The sequence below is a fragment of the Taudactylus pleione genome, unplaced genomic scaffold, assembly GCF_031769625.1.
Source record: "Taudactylus pleione unplaced genomic scaffold, aTauple2 ptg000400l, whole genome shotgun sequence".
NCBI lineage: Eukaryota > Metazoa > Chordata > Amphibia > Anura > Myobatrachidae > Taudactylus > Taudactylus pleione.
The window spans coordinates 3,261,134-3,282,770 of record NW_028284802.1 but is presented as its reverse complement, the minus strand read 5'-3'; the positions used below and the strand labels follow the sequence as shown (position 1 = coordinate 3,282,770).

Here is a 21,637-nt window from a genome sequence, read left to right as displayed (position 1 = left end):
TGAAGTCCTGTAGGAACTACATAAACAATGATCCCCTTTAATATTTGTCATATATTTGTCAGTTCGCCCACAGGTGAAGGTCTCCAGTCAGCAGTTAGACGGGGCCAAAAAACTTCACTGTCAGGTGTACGGGTTTTACCCCCGAGCTGTGGATGTGAAGTGGATGAGGAATAAGAGCGACGTGGTTCTCTCAGATGAGGTTAATAAGATCCTCCCCAACCCTGATGGCACCTATCAGACCAGAGTCTCCGTTACCGTGGAGTTGTCAGCGGGGGAGAAGGACGGTTACTCCTGCTATGTGGATCACAGCAGCCTGGAGGAGATACTCCATGTGCCACTGGGTGAGTAGTCACAGGTGTGCGGCTGACATAATGTGAAGCGATACTGGAAGTATGATGAGCGATAAATCACTATTGGCAATTTAGAAAAATAAATGTTTTGAAGAGATCCTGGGGCTGGTTCTGAGTTGGAAGCAAAGCAAAAAAGAGCCAGTAACTGCACCTTGCCACAACCATGCTGCACAGCAGGGGAGCAGATATAACCTGTGCAGAGAGAGTTAGATTTGGGAGGGGCGTGTCCTAACTAAAATCTGATTTACAGTGTAAGAATAAAACTGTCCAGCATGTGTGGGCTACATACAAAAGCAGCCAGTATTTACCCTGCATGCAATAATAATGCACGTATTTGCATCCCTCACGTGGTTTGTGTCAGACACAAAGTTACTTGCTTTTTTTTGCTTTGCATGTCGCTCAGGGGCATATCTAGAATGGGTGCGGGCCCCAGGTCCAAGGGGCCCCCACACCACACACCCTGTAACCCATTCATTCAATACTTACCTCTCCGGAGTCCCGCGTCGGTGGTAGCAGTGCTGTGCAAATCACTGGCAAAATGGCGCGGTGGACATTTTCCCAGCGATTTGCGCATGTGCAGTAGGGAAATCGCCTGGAAAATGGCTGTAGTGCCAATGCCCGGGTGATCCCCGCATGTGCAGTAGACTCCGATGCCAGCCATCGGGTAGAGAGGAGGAGGCCCCGGATGGAGACTGCACAGGGCTTCCTCCTCTATTAATATGTCCCTGGTGTCTCTGATCGTGTTATGTACAAACATGCTGAACCACTCACATAATCACATAAGGCCATAATCAGACAGCTGTATCTGCCATAGGTCTGGTTCAGGTTTGAATTGTGCGACTAAAGACGCACCAAGCAGTATTTCAGCGTCTCCGGGCCCTGGATGCAAGCGTCTCAGTCCTTGCACATTAGGACGCACAGATGTGCACCAGGAAAGGCTTTGTATCGGCATTAGCATAAGGTTGCAGACACGACTGCGGCAAAAGATGCAAGGACGGCTGCGACTGTCTGACTGAGAATCCCCCCATGATGCAGCGCACTGTACGTACATACTGCGCATCAAAGATTTTATCACTACAAAACTTGTACTTGAATTACTGACCTCTTAATGTTCCCAAAGTGAGTAACATGATTTCACATAAATCTATATTACTATACATAATTCTGTATCCTACATCCTGTATGCAATTCAGCTGCACAATATTCTCTTTGTAGGTCAATAATTAAGATAAATGCTAGAAATATGAGAAGTAGAATCTGACAATTTCTCACACCGGGAGAGGAAGGTAAGCAGGAGATATCTGTGATAATAGTGTATGGGGGCAGCGAGCCACACCGGGAGGAAAAGGTAAGCAGGAGATATCTGTGATACTAGTGTATGGGGACAGTGGGCCACATCGGGAGAGGAAAGTAAGCAGGAGATATCTGTGATACTAGTGTATGCGGACAGTGGGCCACATCGGAAGAGAAAGGTAAGCAGGAGATATCTGTGATAGTGTATGGGGACAGCGGGCCACATCAGGAGAGGAAGGTAAGCAGGAGATATCTGTGATACTAATGTATGGGGGCAGCGAGCCACACTGGGAGGAAAAGGTAAGCAGGAGATATCTGTGATACTAGTCTATGGGGACAGTGGGCCACATCGGAAGAGAAAGGTAAGCAGGAGATATCTGTGATAGTGTATGGGGACAGCGGGCCACATCAGGAGAGGAAGGTAAGCAGGAGATATCTGTGATACTAGTGTATGGGGACAGTGGGCCACATCAGGAGAGGAAGGTAAGCAGGAGATATCTGTGATACTAGTGTATGGGGGCAGCGAGCCACACCGGGAGGAAAAGGTAAGCAGGAGATATCTGTGATACTAGTGTATGGGGACAGCGAGCCACACCGGGAGGAAAAGGTAAGCAGGAGATATCAGTGATACTAGTGTATGGGGGCAGCGAGCCACACCGGGAGGAAAAGGTAAGCAGGAGATATCTGTGATACTAGTGTATGGGGATAGTGGGCCACATCAGGAGAGGAAAGTAAGCAGGAGATATCTGTGATACTAGTGTATGGGGACAGTGGGCCACATCGGAAGAGGAAGGTAAGCAGGAGATATCTGTGATACTAGTGTATGGAGACAGTGGGCCACATCAGGAGAGGAAGGTAAGCAGGAGATATCTGTGATACTAGTGTATGGGGACAGTGGGCCACATCGGAAGAGGAAGGTAAGCAGGAGATATCTGTGATAATAGTGTATGGGGACAGTGAGCCACATCGGAAGAGGAAGGTAAGCAGGAGATATCTGTGATACCAGTGTATGGGGGCAGCGAGCCACACTGGGAGGAAAAGGTAAGCAGGAGATATCTGTGATACTAGTGTATGGGGACAGTGAGCCACACCGGGAGGAAAAGGTAAGCAGGAGATATCTGTGATACTAGTGTATGGGGGCAGCGAGCCACACTGGGAGGAAAAGGTAAGCAGGAGATATCTGTGATACTAGTGTATGGGGACAGTGGGCCACATCGGGAGAGGAAAGTAAGCAGGAGATATCTGTGATACTAGTGTATGGGGACAGTGGGCCACATCGGAAGAGGAAGGTAAGCATGAGATATCTGTGATACTAGTGCATGGGGACAGTGGGCCACATCAGGAGAGGAAGGTAAGCAGGAGATATCTGTGATACTAGTGTATGGGGACAGTGGACCACATCGGGAGAGGAAGGTAAGCAGGAGATATCTGTGATACTAGTGTATGGGGACAGTGAGCCACACCGGGAGGAAAAGGTAAGCAGGAGATATCTGTGATACTAGTATATGGGGACAGTGAGCCACACCGGGAGGAAAAGGTAAGCAGGAGATATCTGTGATACTAGTGTATGGGGACAGTGAGCCACACCGGGAGGAAAAGGTAAGCAGGATATCTGTGATACTAGTGTTAGGGGACAGCGGGCCATTCCGGGAGAGGTGGGTAAGCAGGAGATATCTGTGATACTAGTGTATGGGGACAGTGGCCCACATCGGGAGAGGAAGGTAAGCAGGAGATATCTGTGATACTAGTGTATGGGGACAGCGGGCCACACCAGGAGAGAATGGTAAGCAGGAGATATATATGTGATACTAGTGTATGGGGACAGCGGGCCATTCCGGGAGAGAGAGGTAAGCAGGAGATATCTGTGATACTAGTGTATGGGGACAGCGGACCATTCCGGGAGAGGAAGGTAAGCAGGAGATATCTGTGATACTAGTGTATGGGGACAGTGGGCCACATCGGGAGAGGAAAGTAAGCAGGAGATATCTGTGATACTAGTGTATGGGGACAGCGGGCCACACCGGGAGGAAAAGGTAAGCAGGAGATATCTGTGATACTAGTGTATGGGGACAGCAGTGGCGTAACTAGGGTATTTGGAGCCCAGGGCAAATTTTAAAATGGAGGCTCCTCCCCACCCACTATGTGCGCGCGCCTGCAGCGTACGCCGAAAAATGGGTGTGGCCCAAGGGGCGTGGCCACTGAAAAATGTGGCGTGTCAACATGACAAACCAATTTCTTGTCACTGGGCACATTTCTTTCCATTTGCACATGAATGCAGTGCCCCTTATACAGTCCCCCCTATGCAGTGCCCCTAGTAGTGGTCCCCTTTATGCAAGCCCCCAGTAGTACCCCTTACATAGTATCCCAGTATACAATGCCCCAGTAGTGGTCCCTCTTATGCAGGCCCCCAGCAGTGCCCCTTATACAGTACCCCCCATAGTGGTCCCCCTTATGCAGCCCCCAATTAGTTCCCCTTATACAGGCCCCCAGTAGTGGTCCCCCATATGCAGGCCCCCAGTAGTGATCCCCCATATGCAGTGCCCCTTATGCAGTGCCCCCAGTAGTTATCCCCCCTATGCAGTGCCCCCAGTATTAAGCCCCTTATATAGTGCCCCCAATAGTAAGCCCCTTATATAGTGCCCCCAGTAGTAAGCCCTCCTATACAGTGCCCTTTATATAGTGCCCCCAGTAGGAGTCCCCCCCCAATGCAGTGCCCCCAGTAGTAGTCCCCCTATACAGTGCCCTTTATTTAGTGCCCCCAGTAGTAGTCCCTCCTATACAGTGCCCTTTATATAGTGTCCCCATTAGGAGTCCCCCTTGATGCAGTGCCTCCAGTAGTAGTCCCCCCCCAAGGCAGTGCCCCAGTAGTAGTCCCCCTATACAGTGCCCTTTATATAGTTCCCCCAGTAGGAGTCCCCCTTGATGCAGTGCCCCCTGTAGTAGTCCCCAGTAGTGCCCCCCCCGAAGCAGTGCCCCCTGTAGTAGTCCCCTCCTTAGTAATAGTCCACCCCCCAATGCAGTGCCCCCAATAGTATCCCCGCCCCCCAGTAGTAGTCCCCAGTAGGAATCCCCTCCTTAGTAATAGTCGTCGTCTTCGGATGCAGTGCCCCCAATATAAGTGTCCCGCCCCTCCCCCCCGACAAATACACACTGAAATGAAACAATAAATAAAATAAAAATACTTACCTGAATCCACGCTCCTGCTCCCGCCGCCGTCTGCACGTCAGTCCTCCTGGGCTGGCGCGCTCTACATTATGGGAGAGACGTCATGACGTCTCTCCCATTGCCCACTGCAGGAGCCGGAAGGGAACCGGCTCTTGCAGTGGGCGCGCAGCAGTCAATGAGAGTCTGTCTGCCTCTCATTGGCTGCTGATTCACACACACATCGCCGCCGCTCGGGCGGTTATGTGTGTGCAGCAGCAGCCAATGAGAGTCTGTCTGACTCCCATTGGCTGCTGTTTAACACACACATCGCCGCCAGCGCTGGCGGCGATGTGTGTGTTATGCACAGCCTGAGCCCGCCTCCCACCCTCCTCCTGGCGCTATTGGGCAAGCGCTCAGGGGGAGCAAAGGGGCTCAGCTGTGCAGCACAGGACCACCGCTGGTCCTGTGTAAATGTGTAGCGCTGACCGCACACACTGCGGTCGGCGCTACACTGGCTTACTAGGGCGGGCCGGACCATGGCCGGCGGCGCGCCCCCCCCCCCCCCCCCCGTGCCGCCGGTCCCACGGCGCCCAGGGCACGTACCCCTCTCGCCGTGCCCTAGTTACGCCACTGGGGGACAGCGGGCCACACCGGAAGGGAGAGGTAAGCAGGAGATATCTGTGGTACTAGTGTATGGGGACAGCGGGCCACACCAGTAGAGAAAGGTAAGCAGGAGATATCTGTGATACTAGTGTATGGGGACAGTGGGCCATTCCAGGAGAGGAAGGTAAGCAGGAGATATCTGTGATACTAGTGTATTGGGACAGCGGGCCAATCCAGGAGAGAAAGGTAAGCAGGAGATATCTGTGATACTAGTGTATGGGGACAGCAGGCCATTCCGGGAGGGAAAGGTAAGCAGGAGATATCTGTGATACTAGTGTATGGGGACAGCGGGTCACACAGGGAGAGAAAGGTGAGCAGGACATATCTGTGATACTAGTGTATGGGGACAGTGGGCCACACCGGGAGGGAAAGGTAAGCAGGAGATATCTGTGATACTAGTGTATGGGACAGCGGGCCACACCGGGAGGGAAAGGTAAGCAGGAGATATCTGTGATACTAGTGTATGGGGACAGCGGGCCATTCCGGGAGAGAAAGGTAAGCAGGAGATATCTGTAATACTAGTGTATGGGGACAGCGGGCCACACCGGGAGAGAAAGGTAAGCAAGAGATATCTGTGATACTAGTGTATGGGGACAGCGGGTCACACCGGGAGAGAAAGGTGAGCAGGATATATCTGTGATACTAGTGTATGGGGACAGTGGGCCACACCGGGAGGGAAAGGTAAGCAGCAGATATATGTGATACTAGTGTATGGGGACAGCGCGCCACACCGGGAGGGAAAGGTAAGCAGGAGATATCTGTGATACTAGTGTATGGGACAGCGGGCCACACCGAGTGGGAAAGGTAAGCAGGAGATATCTGTGATACTAGTGTATGGGGACAGCGGGCCATTCCGGGAGAGAAAGGTAAGCAGGAGATATCTGTGATACTAGTGTATGGGGACAGTGGGCCATTCCGGGAGAGGAAGGTAAGCAGGAGATATCTGTGATACTAGTGTATGGGGACAGCGGGCCACACCGGGAGGGAAAGGTAAGCAGGAGATATCTGTGATACTAGTGTATGGGGACAGCGGGCCACACCGGGAGAGAAAGGTAAGCAGGAGATATCTGTGATACTAGTGTATGGGGACAGCGGGCCACACAGGGAGAGAAAGGTGAGCAGGAGATATCTGTGATCAGGGCCGGTTCTAGACATTGTGGAGCTCAGCGCGAAAGTTCACAGTTGCGCCCCCCCTCCCCCCAAAAAACAACAACTTTTTGTAGATGACGTACCTCTGCACGCGCTGAAAGCACACGTGCTTCCGGAAAGGGGGCATGTCCTTGCTGAACACCCCCAATTCATCACACTGTAGGGCGTGCCCTGCACTTATGAAGTTGCTGGGCTTCCCCCAAGCTCTCCCCTCATGGCGAATAATTGCCATGTGCAGTAATGCGCCTTACATAGTAATGCCCTTTATAAACACATTATGCCACATGCAGTAATGCCCTTTATAAACACATTATGCCACATGCAATAATGCCCTGTATAACACATTATGCCACACACAGTAATGCCCTGTATAACACATTATGCCACACGCAGTAATGGCCTGTATAACACATTATGCCACACGCAGTAATGCCCTGTATAACACACTATGCCACACGCAGTAATGGCCTGTATAACACATTATGCCACACGCAGTAATGGCCTGTAGAACACATTATGCCACATGCAGTAATGCCCTTTATAACACATTATGCCACACGCAGTAATGCCCTATATAACACATTATGCCACATGCAGTAATGCCCTTTATAAACACATTATGCCGCACGCAGTAATGGCCTTTATAACACATTATGCCACACGCAGTAATGCCCTGTATAACACATTATGCCACATGCAGTAATGCCCTGTATAACACATTATGCCACACGCAGTAATGCCCTGTATAACACATTATGCCACACGCAGTAATGGCCTGTATAACACATTATGCCACACGCAGTAATGGCCTGTAGAACACATTATGCCACATGCAGTAATGCCCTTTATAACACATTATGCCACACGCAGTAATGCCCTATATAACACATTATGCCACATGCAGTAATGCCCTTTATAAACACATTATGCCGCACGCAGTAATGGCCTTTATAACACATTATGCCACACGCAGTAATGCCCTGTATAACACATTATGCCACACGCAGTAATGGCCTGTATAACACATTATGCCACATGCAGTAATGCCCTTTATAACACATTATGCCACACGCAGTAATGCCCTATATAACACATTATGCCACATGCAGTAATGCCCTTTATAACACATTATGCCACATGCAGTAATGCCCTGTATAACACATTATGCCACATGCAGTAATGCCCTGTATAACACATTATGCCACACACAGTAATGGGTTTTATAACACATTATGCCACATGCAGTAATGCCCTGTATAACACATTATGCCACATGCAGTAATGCCCTGTATAACACATTATGCCACATGCAGTAATGCCCTGTATAGCACATTATGCCACATGCAGTAATTCCCTTTATAATACAGTATCCCCAATTCAAATTACGCCACACATTAGTCCCTTATGCATGTTATGACACACAGTGGTGCCCCTTTTACACAATGCCCACAGTACTGAGTAGTAGTGCCCCTAATACAATGCCCACAGTAGTAGTGCCCCCTTATAGACATGCTCCCAGTAGTAATGCCCCCCTATAGACATGCCCCCAGTAGTAATGCCCCTTATAGACATGCTCCCAGTAGTAAAGCCCCCCTATAGACATGTCCCCAGTAGTAATGCCCCCTTATAGACATGCCCCCAGTAGTAATGCCCCTTATAGACATGCCCCCTTATAGACATTCCCCAGTAGTAATGCCCCCTGTAGTAATGCCCCTTATAGATATGCCCCCAGTAGTAATGCCCCTTATAGACATGCTCCCAGTAGTAATGCCCCCCTATAGACATGTCCCCAGTAGTAATGCCCCCAGTAGTAATGCCCCCATGCCTCCCTGCTGAAAAATAAAAAATACAATCACAATAGTTACCTTAGGCCTCGTTCCTGCGTCTGCTGCTGTCCGGTCCGACCACGGCTCCACCACGGATCTATGGGAGAGACGTCATGACGTCCCTCCCATAGTGCTCTCTGCTGGAGCCAGAGCTCTGGAGTGAGCTCCGGCTCCACGGATCTATGGGAGAGACGTCATGACGTCCCTCCCATAGTGCTCTATGCGGGAGCCGGAGCTCTGGAATAAGCTTCGGCAGCCTCTGCAGGGAGGGAGCCGGGTGTCCGCTGATAACAAATAACAGTGGGCGCCCGGCAACGCGCTGGGGACCAGCGCTGTGTTTTTTTATTATGGGATTTTTTATTTTTTTTTACCTTCTGGGGACTCAGTGGCGCCCTCTAGGGGCCGGCGCCCGTGCGACTGCCCTGTTAGCCCACCCCTAGAACCGCCACTGTCTGTGATACTAGTGTTTGGGTACAGTGGGCCACACCGGGAGAGAAAGGTAAGCAGGAGATATCTGTGATACTAGTGTATGGGTACAGTGGGCCACACCGGGAGGGAAAGGTAAGCATTACCTATTTGATGAATGGCCCCAAAACTTAATACCTACAAAACCAGGTGAAAATGTTCATCTAACATGAATAGACCCCTTTAGCACTGCGTTTTGTGTTTGAAAAATTGAAAACTAAGATTTGAACATATTTTTACACAGAGTCACACACTTTGGGGTCTATTCATAGAGCAGTGAAAAGTCCTGCTTAGCTGAAAACAGGGCTTTTCACTGCCTTCGGCAATTCCTACAAGGGGTTACTGTGGAGAAGGTTATTCCTTCTCCAGCGGCACCCCCGCTTCGTGTATGAAACGCATCACCATACTTTTGTATGGTGTGCGCGATTCATAGAAGAACGGAAAGCTCAGCTTTCCGTTCCTCTCCTGCAGTACAGATTCGCCATCTCAGAATAGCGTAATCTGTGCTGCAAAACAAAAGAGCAGGAAAGTTTAATACTTCCCTGCTATCTGCCCGGCACCCAGCATTGGCTCTGCCCCCTTTTGCCCAGCATCCTTTGCAGCAGGTCTAATTTGACCTACTGCTCTCCGGCGCATGCGCAGTGGGAAGCAGACGTAATGGGCGTATGCGATATATAGCATACTTGCCTACACTCCCAGAAGAGCTCCCCGCACCCCCCGAAATGTAGGCAGATTGGGGAGAAACTTACCTGGAATCTGCGGTCCGTCGTTAGGTGGCGGGGCTTAATGACGCAATTATATGATAATCACGTAATTTGGCCCCGTCACCTATTAAAATATGTGCAATCCGAGGGGATCTTTTAGTGAGGGGGCGGGGCCTAATGTTGCGGATGGTCCGGCCCCATCCCTATCACTGCCCGGGGAGAACAGATCAAAAGTCAGTAAGTATGATATATAGTGATATTTTTCAGTAGCCACTTCATGTTCTTCATGAATAGACCCCCATATGCAAAACCCCCATTACTGCTTCTTAGCTGGGCAGGACTCCACATCCTGCCTGCACTCAGGCCCTGATTCAGACTGCCCGCTCGCAAGTGGGTCGATGGTCTGCACTGCGCATGCGCGCGATGGAGGGAGCTCCGTCGTGCGCATGCGCGAGACGCGACGAGCGAAGGACTTTCCTTCGCTCGTAGTGTCTGATCAAAGGGGGCGTGCTGTCGATGATGATTGACAGCACGCCCCCTTTGGTGAACATGCCGGGGGCGTGCCTGCCAGACAGAGCCGTTCCCAAGGGAACGCCTACCGTCAGAAGCCGGCCCCACTGACATCACTAGTGATGTCAGTGGGAGTGATTTTGGCTCTGATAGAGCCAAAATCACTTCGGGCCTTGCGGTTGAGAAACTCAACCGCAGGCTTCTGCTCGCAGTGGCGATGGTCGCGATGGTCAAGACCATCGCGACCATCATCCTGCACGCTCGTATAGGCTGTGGGTGGTGACCCACAGCTATACGAGCGTCCAGGAGGACGCTCCATATTTATGGAGGTGGGCCCTGATTCAGAGCGAGTGCTCTGGTCAGAGCGTCCGGCTCTGAATCAGGGCCCCAGGCAGCTTCTCACTATAAGGTTTTCTTTACCATCAAATATAGATTTTTCTTAACATGCGGTCTGTAGTAGGGGAACTATTGCTCGGGCTTACGGGCCTAATTCAGCACGCAGCCAGCGGATGATTTACCACGCAGCCAGCCAATGTTTGCATTCTGCGCATGCTCGAACCGGCCACTGTGATTGGGAAACGATCGCAGTGAGCACGCAGACTCTTCACACAGTGATTGACAGGAAGTGACCGTTTGAGGGTGGTGACGGGGGGTGGTCAGAGAAACGCAGGCGTGCCTGGGCGTTTGAACGCCATTACAGGGGCGTGCATAATTAAGCCCCTGCGATAGCATACGCTGGCAGAGGTGTAGACGGCGACAGGAAGTTTAGCAGTTTCTACGGTAGGGTCAGGTCACCCACAACTGTGCGGATGGTTCCGATGTTACTCGATGTTACAGATGTTTTCGCAGACTTGCGGATGCATGTCATGGGAAGTCTGCTTTATACAGTGGTGGGCATCTTGGTATAGAGCTGTGGTTGCCGTGCGATTGCATTCATTAGCATATTTTCGCCGCAAACGGGGTGTGTGCGAATGCAGCCTTGCGAACCAACCTGAATCAGGCCCTATGATCGCATCAAGAAAAGCAGGACCCCTCCTAGTGGTGCTGCAGAGTGCATAGAAATCACATTGTAATCAGTGCTTAAAGTGGTCCTAGAGAAGCGGTGGAGCTCGCTTTCCCCCCCTAGAAGCTTCTTTAAGAAAGGGATGGAAAAGGGGGCGTGGTCTCAAAAGAAAGGGGCGTGGTCACACAATAGTATTCCCAGTTCAAATTATGCCACACAGTAGCACAATCTTATTCACATTACACCACACAGTAGTGTCCCCTGCAGTAATGCCCCAGTGGTAATGCCCCCCTGTAATAGTGCCCCCTGCAGTAATGCCACCTGTAATAATGCCCCCTGCAGTAATACCCCCTGTAATAGTGCCACGCGTGCGCACACACAAAAAAAACACAATACTTACCTTAAGCCCCGCTCCTGCATCTGCTGCTGTCCGTTCCGCCGGTCAGCTCCTCGGAACTATGGGAGAGACGTCATGACGTCTCTCCCATAGTGCCCACCGCGGGAGCCGGAAGCCGAAGCTCAGGAGTGAACTCCAGCCTCCGGATGCCGCTGGCGCTGCGGGGAAGGAGTCGGGCGCCTGGCAAATGGAGTCTCCCTGCAGCCCCGGGCTGAGGTGGGCCGGAGCAGGCTGAACTGGCTCCGTCTCCAAATAAAAGTGACAGAACGCAGTTCCGCCCCACTTTAACCCCTGGTCGTAATAAATGCGGCTGCTGGAGATGGTAAATACGACTCTTCTCTCCAAAAATTACAACCAAGACAAACAATCCAGCTCTCTATTGACAAGCTGTATATCAGAAATACAACTATATTTCTTGATATTTGTTCTCATTAGTACCTGTGCTATTGTGTCTTTTGCCTGTTATATCGTGATGCAGTCATGTCAAATGCAAAGTGTGTGGTGCACACCAGGGAAACCCAAACTGCACCCATATAATTATTATTTCTCCGGGGTCCCGTGTCTGTTATGTACAGAGATGCCCACCGGCAGCATCTGTTATTGTTCGCTTACATATAAAAGACGCATTATGGGGAACATCAGTCGCACATCGGTCTTCTGAGCAGCCCTGTGGTTTCTCACAATGATCATCGGAACTAAAACACCAGGGCCAGGACAAGTGAGAACGATGATGCAGTGGCTGGCTGGGATACGCCCAGAAAACACCTTTCCCGGCCCAATGTCACCTGCCTGCCCTGTGCCGTACTGTAGAGCTTTTGTCTGCGATTTGTTTGGGATCCTGGACCATTTGGCCTGACGTGGTTTAATTTAATAGAATATTACTTCACCAGGGTATAACCAACTGTGCCACCAAGATGGTATGACCACAACGCCTTCTGCATACCACCGCAGTGCAGCTTCTTGTTAAGGCCCCAGTATACACAACGTTTCATGACCACATCTCAATCCACTTGGTCAACCAGAGCGAGGAGGTTACTTTTGCGTTTCTGATTTTACTTATTATTGTGCCGCTGGTCTGCGCAGAACTTCATTTAAATTCTCTTATAAATACAGACGGTTGACGGCCCCCAAGTGTTTTCAAATCTTGGGGCACGGGACAGTGTGTCCCCTTTGTACCCCCCTCTCGCCGTGCCTCCGTGTACAAGTCTTTATAGTGCATCCTCTCATTTATTTTCTTGTCTCTTTTTACATTCATTATATTTTTCTCTGTTACTTTCTCTTTATAGAATCCAAAACCAGCAGAAAGCTCCTGCCCATTGGGATCATTATCGCTATTTTTGTCATCTTACCGTTAACTATAATTGTGTTAAAAAATGTACAAAATTAAAACTGTACATAAAAGAATTTCTGGTGAGTACAGAACTTATAGTTTTTATCTGTTGTTTGTGTTAACGTTTTGTGTTTGTGTTGCACCTTTTACACCAGGGTTAGGTGCTTATGAGTAGAAAACCTACCTCTGACTCTTCTCCCTTTGCCTCAGACTGTTGTGGACTAAGAGCCTGATTTAGAGCAGTACGCAAACCACTGGTTCATTCACAAACAAATCGGGTGTACACACCCGCCGATGCACTCGCTATATATTGATCGATCAAACGATATATTGACAAGTGTGTAACCAGCTTTAGAATAATTGTATTAGTATAATTAGTGTAAAGAAAATGTTATTTGTGATGCTGCGTGCCTACTTTTGCACAGGTGCACTGGTTTTATGGGTAAATGTATGGATTTGCAGGCCTACATGGCGAGGTCTGATGGGAGGTGACAATTTGCACTGTTGTCCCGGGAGGGTTGTGGAAGTATTGGGGATATTCATACTGTAGCTAAAGGGCATATTTATTAATCATCTTATTTAGACGCTATAATTAGAATTTCTTAGAAATTAGCATTCGCCCAAATGTACTAAAATTTACATGGAAGGACAGGGGCTGTGAAAGGACCCTGTCCCTGCGACGTGTAAAGAAGTGAATTAATTAGCAAAAGCAATCATTTCACTTCTATATCGTGAGCCGGGGCCGTTAGGTGCATGCACGGTCTGCTGACCACACCTGTGCAGCAGCCATTCCTGGTGAGGCCTCTGGAGGAACCCTCTCCTGGTAATTTTTGTGAAATGTAACCCATAAGCTACTATAGAAAACTCCATCTGGAGAAGGATTTTCCTATCGGAGCCATACTCAGGAGCAGGGGAGTAGCGAGAGTGGTTCCAGCATTAGCTCCAGGCGCCAAAATGGACAGAGGGCGACATCCAGGGTTCAGGAATTCATGGGGTGCTGCACAGTGTCACGACCGCCTGTTAGTTTTATCTCGGTTAGTTTGCTCTATATCCTAAATAAGTTAAGGATCTGAGATACGTTTCTACATTTCATGTACCCTGAAACTGCCCAGATTGTCTCCCCTCCGGCCCTCCCTCCTCTGTGATCATCTTCTGTCACCTTCCCTTACCTGTCAGATTCATTACATTCACTTCTCATCTCTTTAATTCCCTCCCGTCTCTACCATGGGATCGGATCTTTTCCCCTTCCCTCTCCTTTCTTATTGGCTTCTGTCACCACCCCTCTCCTCTCCTTATTGGTTTCTGTCACTGGCCCTCTCTGATCAAATCTCTGTCCCTCCCGTCTCCTTTCTTATTGGCTTCTGTCACCACCCCTCCCTGATCAACTCTTTGTCCCTCCCCTCTCCTTTCTTATTGGTTTCTGTCACCACCCCTCTCTGATCAAGTCTTTGTCCCTCCCCTCTCCTTTCTTATTGGTTTCTGTCACCACCCCTCTCTGATCAACTCTTTGTCCCTCCCCTCTCCTTTCTTATTGGTTTCTGTCACCACCCCTCTCTGATCAACTCTTTGTCCCTCCCCTCTCCTTTCTTATTGGTTTCTGTCACCACCCCTCTCTGATCAACTCTTTGTCCCTCCCCTCTCCTTTCTTATTGGTTTCTGTCACCACCCCTCTCTGATCAACTCTTTGTCCCTCCCCTCTCCTTTCTTATTGGTTTCTGTCACCACCCCTCTCTGATCAACTCTTTGTCCCTCCCCTCTCCTTTCTTATTGGCTTCTGTCACCACCCCTCTCTGATCAACTCTTTGTCCCTCCCGTCTCCTTTCTTATTGGCTTCTGTCACCACCCCTCCCTGATCAACTCTTTGTCCCTCCCCTCTCCTTTCTTATTGGTTTCTGTCACCACCCCTCTCTGATCAAGTCTTTGTCCCTCCCCTCTCCTTTCTTATTGGTTTCTGTCACCACCCCTCTCTGATCAACTCTTTGTCCCTCCCCTCTCCTTTCTTATTGGTTTCTGTCACCACCCCTCTCTGATCAACTCTTTGTCCCTCCCCTCTCCTTTCTTATTGGTTTCTGTCACCACCCCTCTCTGATCAACTCTTTGTCCCTCCCCTCTCCTTTCTTATTGGTTTCTGTCACCACCCCTCTCTGATCAACTCTTTGTCCCTCCCCTCTCCTTTCTTATTGGTTTCTGTCACCACCCCTCTCTGATCAACTCTTTGTCCCTCCCCTCTCCTTTCTTATTGGCTTCTGTCACCACCCCTCTCTGATCAACTCTTTGTCCCTCCCCTCTCAATTCTTATTGGTTTCTGTCACCACCCCTCTCTGATCAACTCTTTGTCCCTCCCCTCTCCTTTTCTTATTGGCTTCTGTCACCACCCCTCTCCTCTCCTTATTGGCTTCTGTGACCACTCCTCTACTCTCCTTTTCTTATTGGCTTCTGTCACTGGCCCTCTCTGATTGGCTTTGCCCTTCTCCTCTCCTTACATATTGGCCTGTGGGCCCGATTCAGACCCGTTCGCTAAGCCGCGATCGCACGCTAGCTGACGATTTTTCTGTTCTGTGCATGCGTATGGTTCGCAGTGCGTGTGCGCGAGCCAGTCTTTGTGATCGGGAAGCGATCGCCCTTAATACACAGACGGCCCGCTAGTTTGAGTGAGACACTGTGCCATTTGTGGGTGGTAACAGGGGAAGGTGTTTGTGAATGGGGAGTGTTGGTGGGAACGAAGGCGTGTCTGACCGTCAAAACAGCGTTTACAGGGTGTGCATAATTACAGTGGACCATCATTGTACACGTCACCTGGTTCTTTTTTTGACTGAAGCACTCGCAGTGCTTGAGGTAGCATAGGGTCTACTACAAGCACTGCGTATGCCTTTGATGGTTCTCGATGTTACCGATTGTCATATACACTTCCTGTAGATGACATGTACTGTGAAGAAAAAGGGGGCAGCAGTACTCCAGCTTGCGATCACACAGCCGCTGCATGCTAAGACATAAAAGGGCGTCCTTAAGCTAGGCAGTGCGATTTTGCTAATTACATACCCGGCCCCTTTCGGCTGCGTGCGATCGCCGCTTAAAGAACGTGTCTGAATTGGGCCCTCTGTCACCTCCCCTCTCTGATCAGCACTTTCCTCTCCCCTTCCCCTCTTTGATCCCCTCCCTCCTTCTCTCCTCATTCATTCATTGTGCTTCAATGGAATTAATAGTTACACATCTGAGGTAATATCCTAAACATCAATTGTAAGGTATGAGATTAAAAAGAGTCACTGCTTTGCTATTTAAAGTACTGGAGGTGTTCCCAGGCATGACCACACAGTGTTATTTGAAAGGTCTTTTAAAATATATTAGGAGACCTGGAATAATAATAATGGTGATAGACAGAACATGATTAGGAGTACTCACATTAATACAGTATACTGTAGGTGCAATGTATATTTGCTAAGTAGGAGCATAGCTGAGAAGAAAGCTTCCCATAGGTGTTCCCACTCCAGTGATAGCTGCTTGGGGCAGTAATTGCAGTAATAAGCTGTGCGCCGTGTGGAATCTCACTCTAGCACATGTACTCTGTCAATTAAAGTTAAATGATCAGAATATATAATACAATCTCCTCTACTGACTAATAACAATTATCAAAGGAGATAAAAGTCAGATCCTAGGTGCTATACATAAATAAAGCAGTGCCAAAGGAGCTACCCCTTACTGTCAGATTCTATTCCCCCAATGAGACTTTAATGCCCAGCATAATACTGCCACTGTTTGCTGTTTTTCTCTTCACTTCAGTATTCCGCCACAGGCTGGCCAAACCCCACTGGCACAGTTCAGTACAGGGGAGGGCGCTATGACATGCACTTTCTCCAGGCGCCAGGGTTCCACGCTACTCCTCTGCTCAGGAGTGGCTTGGTACAGCGCACATAGAAAGCTATGGGGACTGCAGCTGCTGTCGGAAATGGAGGAACTGCAGCAAATATCGGGGAATAATTATTATTAGCAGATAGCCTCGAAAAGGGGTGTTTTGGGGGAATATCCCGGAAATATTACTTGATAAATAGCCCCCTAAGTAACTTAGGCTAAAAATGTAGTAAAAAAGACACCTGTTTATCAAGTTCAATCTTTCATGGTAATTGCCTTGATACTGAGGTACAGTAGATATAACAAGATGTCATGTGAGATTGTTAGCTTCTTGGTGGATAGAAAAAAAAGCACCTTCATCAGGACAATTTTTATTTTTTTATTGTGGATGGCGGCACCTGGTGGCCAAAATCAGTACTGCCCATGGAAATGAAAGAACATGGCATGGGAAAACTGAGCAATGCTGGACACCTTTGCAACAAGTAACAAGATAACATCAGCTTCTACTGTAACTTGACAGCACAAGAAATTCACAACAATCAGATGATATGGGTCATTTGTAGGCAACTTTGTGTTATATAAAATTAAAATGTCTATTAAAGAACAATGTATGACAGCAGGTGTAGTAGGAATTGCACATTTTTATTTTGCTCCTGGCTTTTACACATTCATCCAATGGTACAAAATGCATGCAGTATACATGTCCCCAGGGAAAGGATTGTGAGTCCTATATGTGCACCAACCATGTTTATCTCTGTGTATAATCTCATCTATACAGGTTCAGGGCCGTATTCAATTAGCGGCGAAAACTGCCTTTTTTCCGCCAAAGTGCGCAACTTCCAAAAAAAAATTTTGGTAATTTATTATTTGGGGGGATAGCTTTTGTAAGGGAAGGGGATGTTCAAAGGGTTCTGAAAGATATCCCCACATTTTTAGCCAAAAATAGGGATTTTGCATTTTTTTTCTCCTGGTCTGGGATGGAGAAAACTTTTTCTCCAGTTTTTTTTCGCCTGTTGCTGTTTTTGCCTGTTTTTTGGCAAAAATGTCACAATTTTTTGGGCGAAAATGGCTGTTTTCACCAATTGCCCTTAGACACAAAATTCCTAGAAAATAATTTTCTCCTGGATATATCACTGTTTATTTTTTTTATATGTTGGATGCAATTCCCAGAATCTCTCCTTACCCTGTATTTATAAATTAGGCTGCGTAAACATGTATATTGAAAATATTAAGTTTAAAATGATTGATTTGTAAAGTGTTCACATCATACAGAGAATGTAAATTACCACAACTCTTCAAAGAATGTATTGCATACAACCTGTCACATATAGACAGTAAAGCGTCCCTGAAATAGTTTCCAGGTGTTGGGAACTATAATCTAGGCCAGTGGTAGTCAACATGTGGCACTCCAGCTGCTGTGGAACTACACATCCCAGCATGCCTTGCCACAGTTTTGCTGTTAGGCATGCTAAAAATGTGGCAGGGAGGTGTAGTCCCACAGCAGCTGGGGTGCCACAGATTGTCTCCTGCCCCTGGTCTAGGCACTGACTGCTACGGTTGATTTGGCCCGCCCACCTTCTGTGTGTCTCCTAAGCTGAATGGATGGCTTTGTAGCCATCCAATCACTTTTGATGATAATGAGAGGTCTGTCAGAGAATTGCAATTCTAGTTGTCTTTTGCAGAAAATATCACTCATGTAAAGAGTAATTTTCTCCATCAGTATCAGTATCATTATCAGGCTCTATTAATGTATTTGTACTTTTACAGAATTTGGCTTCATTTATTTATTCCACGATCTCCTATTTATATGAACAATCAAGTTGGAACAGAAACATCTTTGTCAAGTCTCTACTTGGCTTAATGCTGTCCGTTCACTGAACCTGTCTTAAAAGTCCCAGGATGTTCTGTCTGTGGTGACTGCCGCCCTTGGTCTTATGAGGTTTTTTACTTTGTAAGTTCTCACGAGCAGGGCCCTCTGCCCTCATGTGCTTTTCCTTCTCTCACTTATACCATCATCCCCTCCTCATTGCCACCAATGGCATGGGACCTTTGGGGACAGCCAGCGCTGCTGTTGTGGGTATTATGACTGATTGTGCAGCAATGTGTATATAGTTTTGTATCCCGTGTTCTGCAATGTTTTATACTGAAAGTGTATGTTTGTACTGTTTCTGATTATGTACTATACTATGAAAGTCACTGCAGACCCCATGTGGTGCCATATAAAGGATAATACTTACTACCAGTGACCTATTTTACCTAAGGGTTGTAGCCCTCCCAGTGAAATCCGCCACACTCCTGTGATCCCCCATTTCCCTTGTTTGTGAATTAGCAGCACTGATTTTATTACTGCAACCTTATTCGGCTCCTTGGTGCTACTGCAGATGCAGCCCTTAGCCCATGACTACTTTCTGGCCCTGCATCCGTTTTTTATGGGGGGTTTTTCGTGTCCTTGTTATGTGCATGTACATCAAAAAGGGACCCATCACCGTAAAGAGATTGGGTGGGGTGCTGCCCAGGCTGCTGACCTTAGTAAATAGCTAGGAGCCGCCGCTGCTTACTACTTATGCTGAGCAAACCTTTATGAGCATATGAAGAATGAAACTATGGTATATTGGAATAAAACAATTTTATACTTACTTTGGGATCCTGCAGCCTCTTTTTTTCCTCCGTCAGTTGCCCTCATTGTACATCTGGCATCTACTCGTTATGTCATCTCAGGTGTGTCATTCTTAGCTTGGCCCTTTAGTATAGTATTGGCATTTGTTATTTTGTGAGCTGAACAAATATACATGAGGCTGTAGACCAGAAATTGAGCAGGAACCAGCCGGATCACTGATACATGAGGTCTCAGCCCTGTCACAGGCTCCTATGACCAGACATTCTCAACAACATTAGTTAAGCCCACAAAATCGGAATTTTTGTTATTTGAATATAGTGAAAAAAACATAAACAAAACAAATGCACATAAGTAGATGATCATCACGGCACCATTGTTATATTTCTACTCCAGTGTCATGTTAGCTTTCATTTCTCTTCAGCAACTTACAAAATGCTGACAAACATCTAACTGTCTCATTGCACTGTCTTATTAAATAATCCCAATAATGGGTCAAGAACTATTATGGGGCGTTAAAACGGCGTTAATGGGCGTCCATAATTAAAGTGGAGCATCATTGCACACGTCAGCTGGTGCTTTTTCGGCTGAAGCACTCACAGTGCTTGCGGTAGGGTACGGTCTACCTCAAGCACTGCAAGAGCTTCCGATGGTTCTCGATGTTACCGATGGACTTATACACTTTCTGGAGACGACGTCTGCTGCAAAAGTAAAGGAGGCGGTATTACACTAGCTTGTGATCACTTAGTCGCCGCCCGCTAAGACATAGAGGGCGTCCTTAAGCCAGACAGTGTTAACTGTGTATGTTTCTGCCTCTAATTGTCTAGAGGGTTAATTTAAAAAAAAAAAAAAAAAAAAGCATAACCAGCCCCGGGCTCCTGAGCCAGCCCTGGTTCTAAAAATACAGGGGAAAAAATGTGTAGGGTTCCCCCATATTTTAGGAACCAACAATGTGCTCCCAAAGCCAGTCCTGATTTTAAAAATAGAGGAAAGAAAATGGCGTGGGGTTCCCCCTATTTTTTAAACCAGCACCGATCTCAAACATAGCCGGGGTGTAATGCCACAGCCAGAGGGACATGTTCCACAAGTGCCAAAGGGCAGGCATTGCTGGCACCTGTAGTTCCACTATAAAAAGCAATAGTATAAATCTATTTTACACACTATTACCCCGGTGGCCACAGGCCAGGGGTGCAGGGAAGAGCCCTGGGCTTCAGCCTAAGCCTGGGGTGCTCAGGAGTTGGGGGGACTTCTTTATTGGGGTGCTGGTTATGCTATGGTGGGGGGGCCCTACGGAATTATTTTTTCACACATTAACCCTTTATTTATTTTTTCAGATATGAGCAGCTTGCTGATATATGCAGGCTTGTTGTTTGGGTGATTTTGCCTGCGGTCAGACACAGGGAATTTGGGGATAATCTCGATCACATACCCCATCGAAAAACATGATTCAGCAAATCACGATTCTTGGTAAATTTGAGAGTTTCAGCTGGCAAAAAAATCACCCGAGTTTCAGCGACGCAAATCGAGTTTCAATTCCAGCAATCTCGGACCAGACACGATTCTTAGTAAATTTACCCCTAGGTTGTTCTATACCCATCCAGTAGAAACATGGTACATATGGCTGAGCATGACATGAAGTGTGGTAACAAAACCCTGTTCCATCCCCATTTCAAAGTACTTTACCACTATACAATACATTTCTCTCACTGGATTACCCTCCTATGCAGAAACGGGTCATTCTTCCAATTGACAGAAACCTAGAACCTCAACCACCTCTCCCTAATGACCTGGTCATTCTGTGTCTTGTGTCCATGTGCGATCTAAGGGCCTGATTCATAGATGTATGGTAACGCGATGGTTAGCGCACATCTCCTATGTTTGGGAGTTTGCGCATGTGTTGAATGGGTCCTGTGGTCTCGCGCACAGTGCCACCAAGCCTCTGTCTGGTTGACAGACAGAAGCGTTTGGGGGGTGGTGTGGGGGCAACGTGCATTCCCGGAAACGAAGAGGCTTGTCACCCCCGTTTTCTGGGAGTGCTGAGGCCAGGGTTTGGAGGCCATGGGCACAGACTTCCTGGCCTGGCAAGCACCCAAGAGCCGGTCAGCCATACGTGAGCTGAGGTTTATTCTGGGTACACAATGAACAGATATATCTGCAGATCGAGTGATACACTGAACGACCATCATCTTCCAGGCACCCACGGGTCCTGCTGACCCCCCTCCCCGCGGCTGCATGTGTACAGGTAATCGGCTGATCGCCCGTACACACTTGATGATGGACAGATATGTCTGCAGATAGATCTGTCCATCAGCTGTGCAGCACAGCCAACGCGATATGTCTGTG

At 48.2% G+C, this 21,637-nt stretch overlaps 1 protein-coding gene across 3 annotated transcripts in view; it reads left to right on the top strand.

The window, feature by feature from the left end:
- The window catches only part of LOC148506526 (major histocompatibility complex class I-related protein 1-like), a 185,481-nt gene that overhangs the window by 113,740 nt on the left and 50,104 nt on the right, over nucleotides 1-21,637 (top strand). Inside the window, exons 4-6 of one of the 3 annotated variants that reach the window (XM_088446658.1) lie at nucleotides 63-341; nucleotides 12,791-12,914; nucleotides 18,448-19,291. In XM_088446658.1, coding sequence (XP_088302784.1) covers nucleotides 63-341; nucleotides 12,791-12,891 — 380 coding nt within the window. In that variant the 3' untranslated portion in view covers nucleotides 12,892-12,914; nucleotides 18,448-19,291. Of the gene's footprint in view, nucleotides 1-62; nucleotides 342-12,790; nucleotides 12,915-17,095; nucleotides 17,216-18,447; nucleotides 19,292-21,637 lie in introns of those variants that run through there. The other 2 variants (XM_088446660.1, XM_088446659.1) reach the window with 2 other exon arrangements.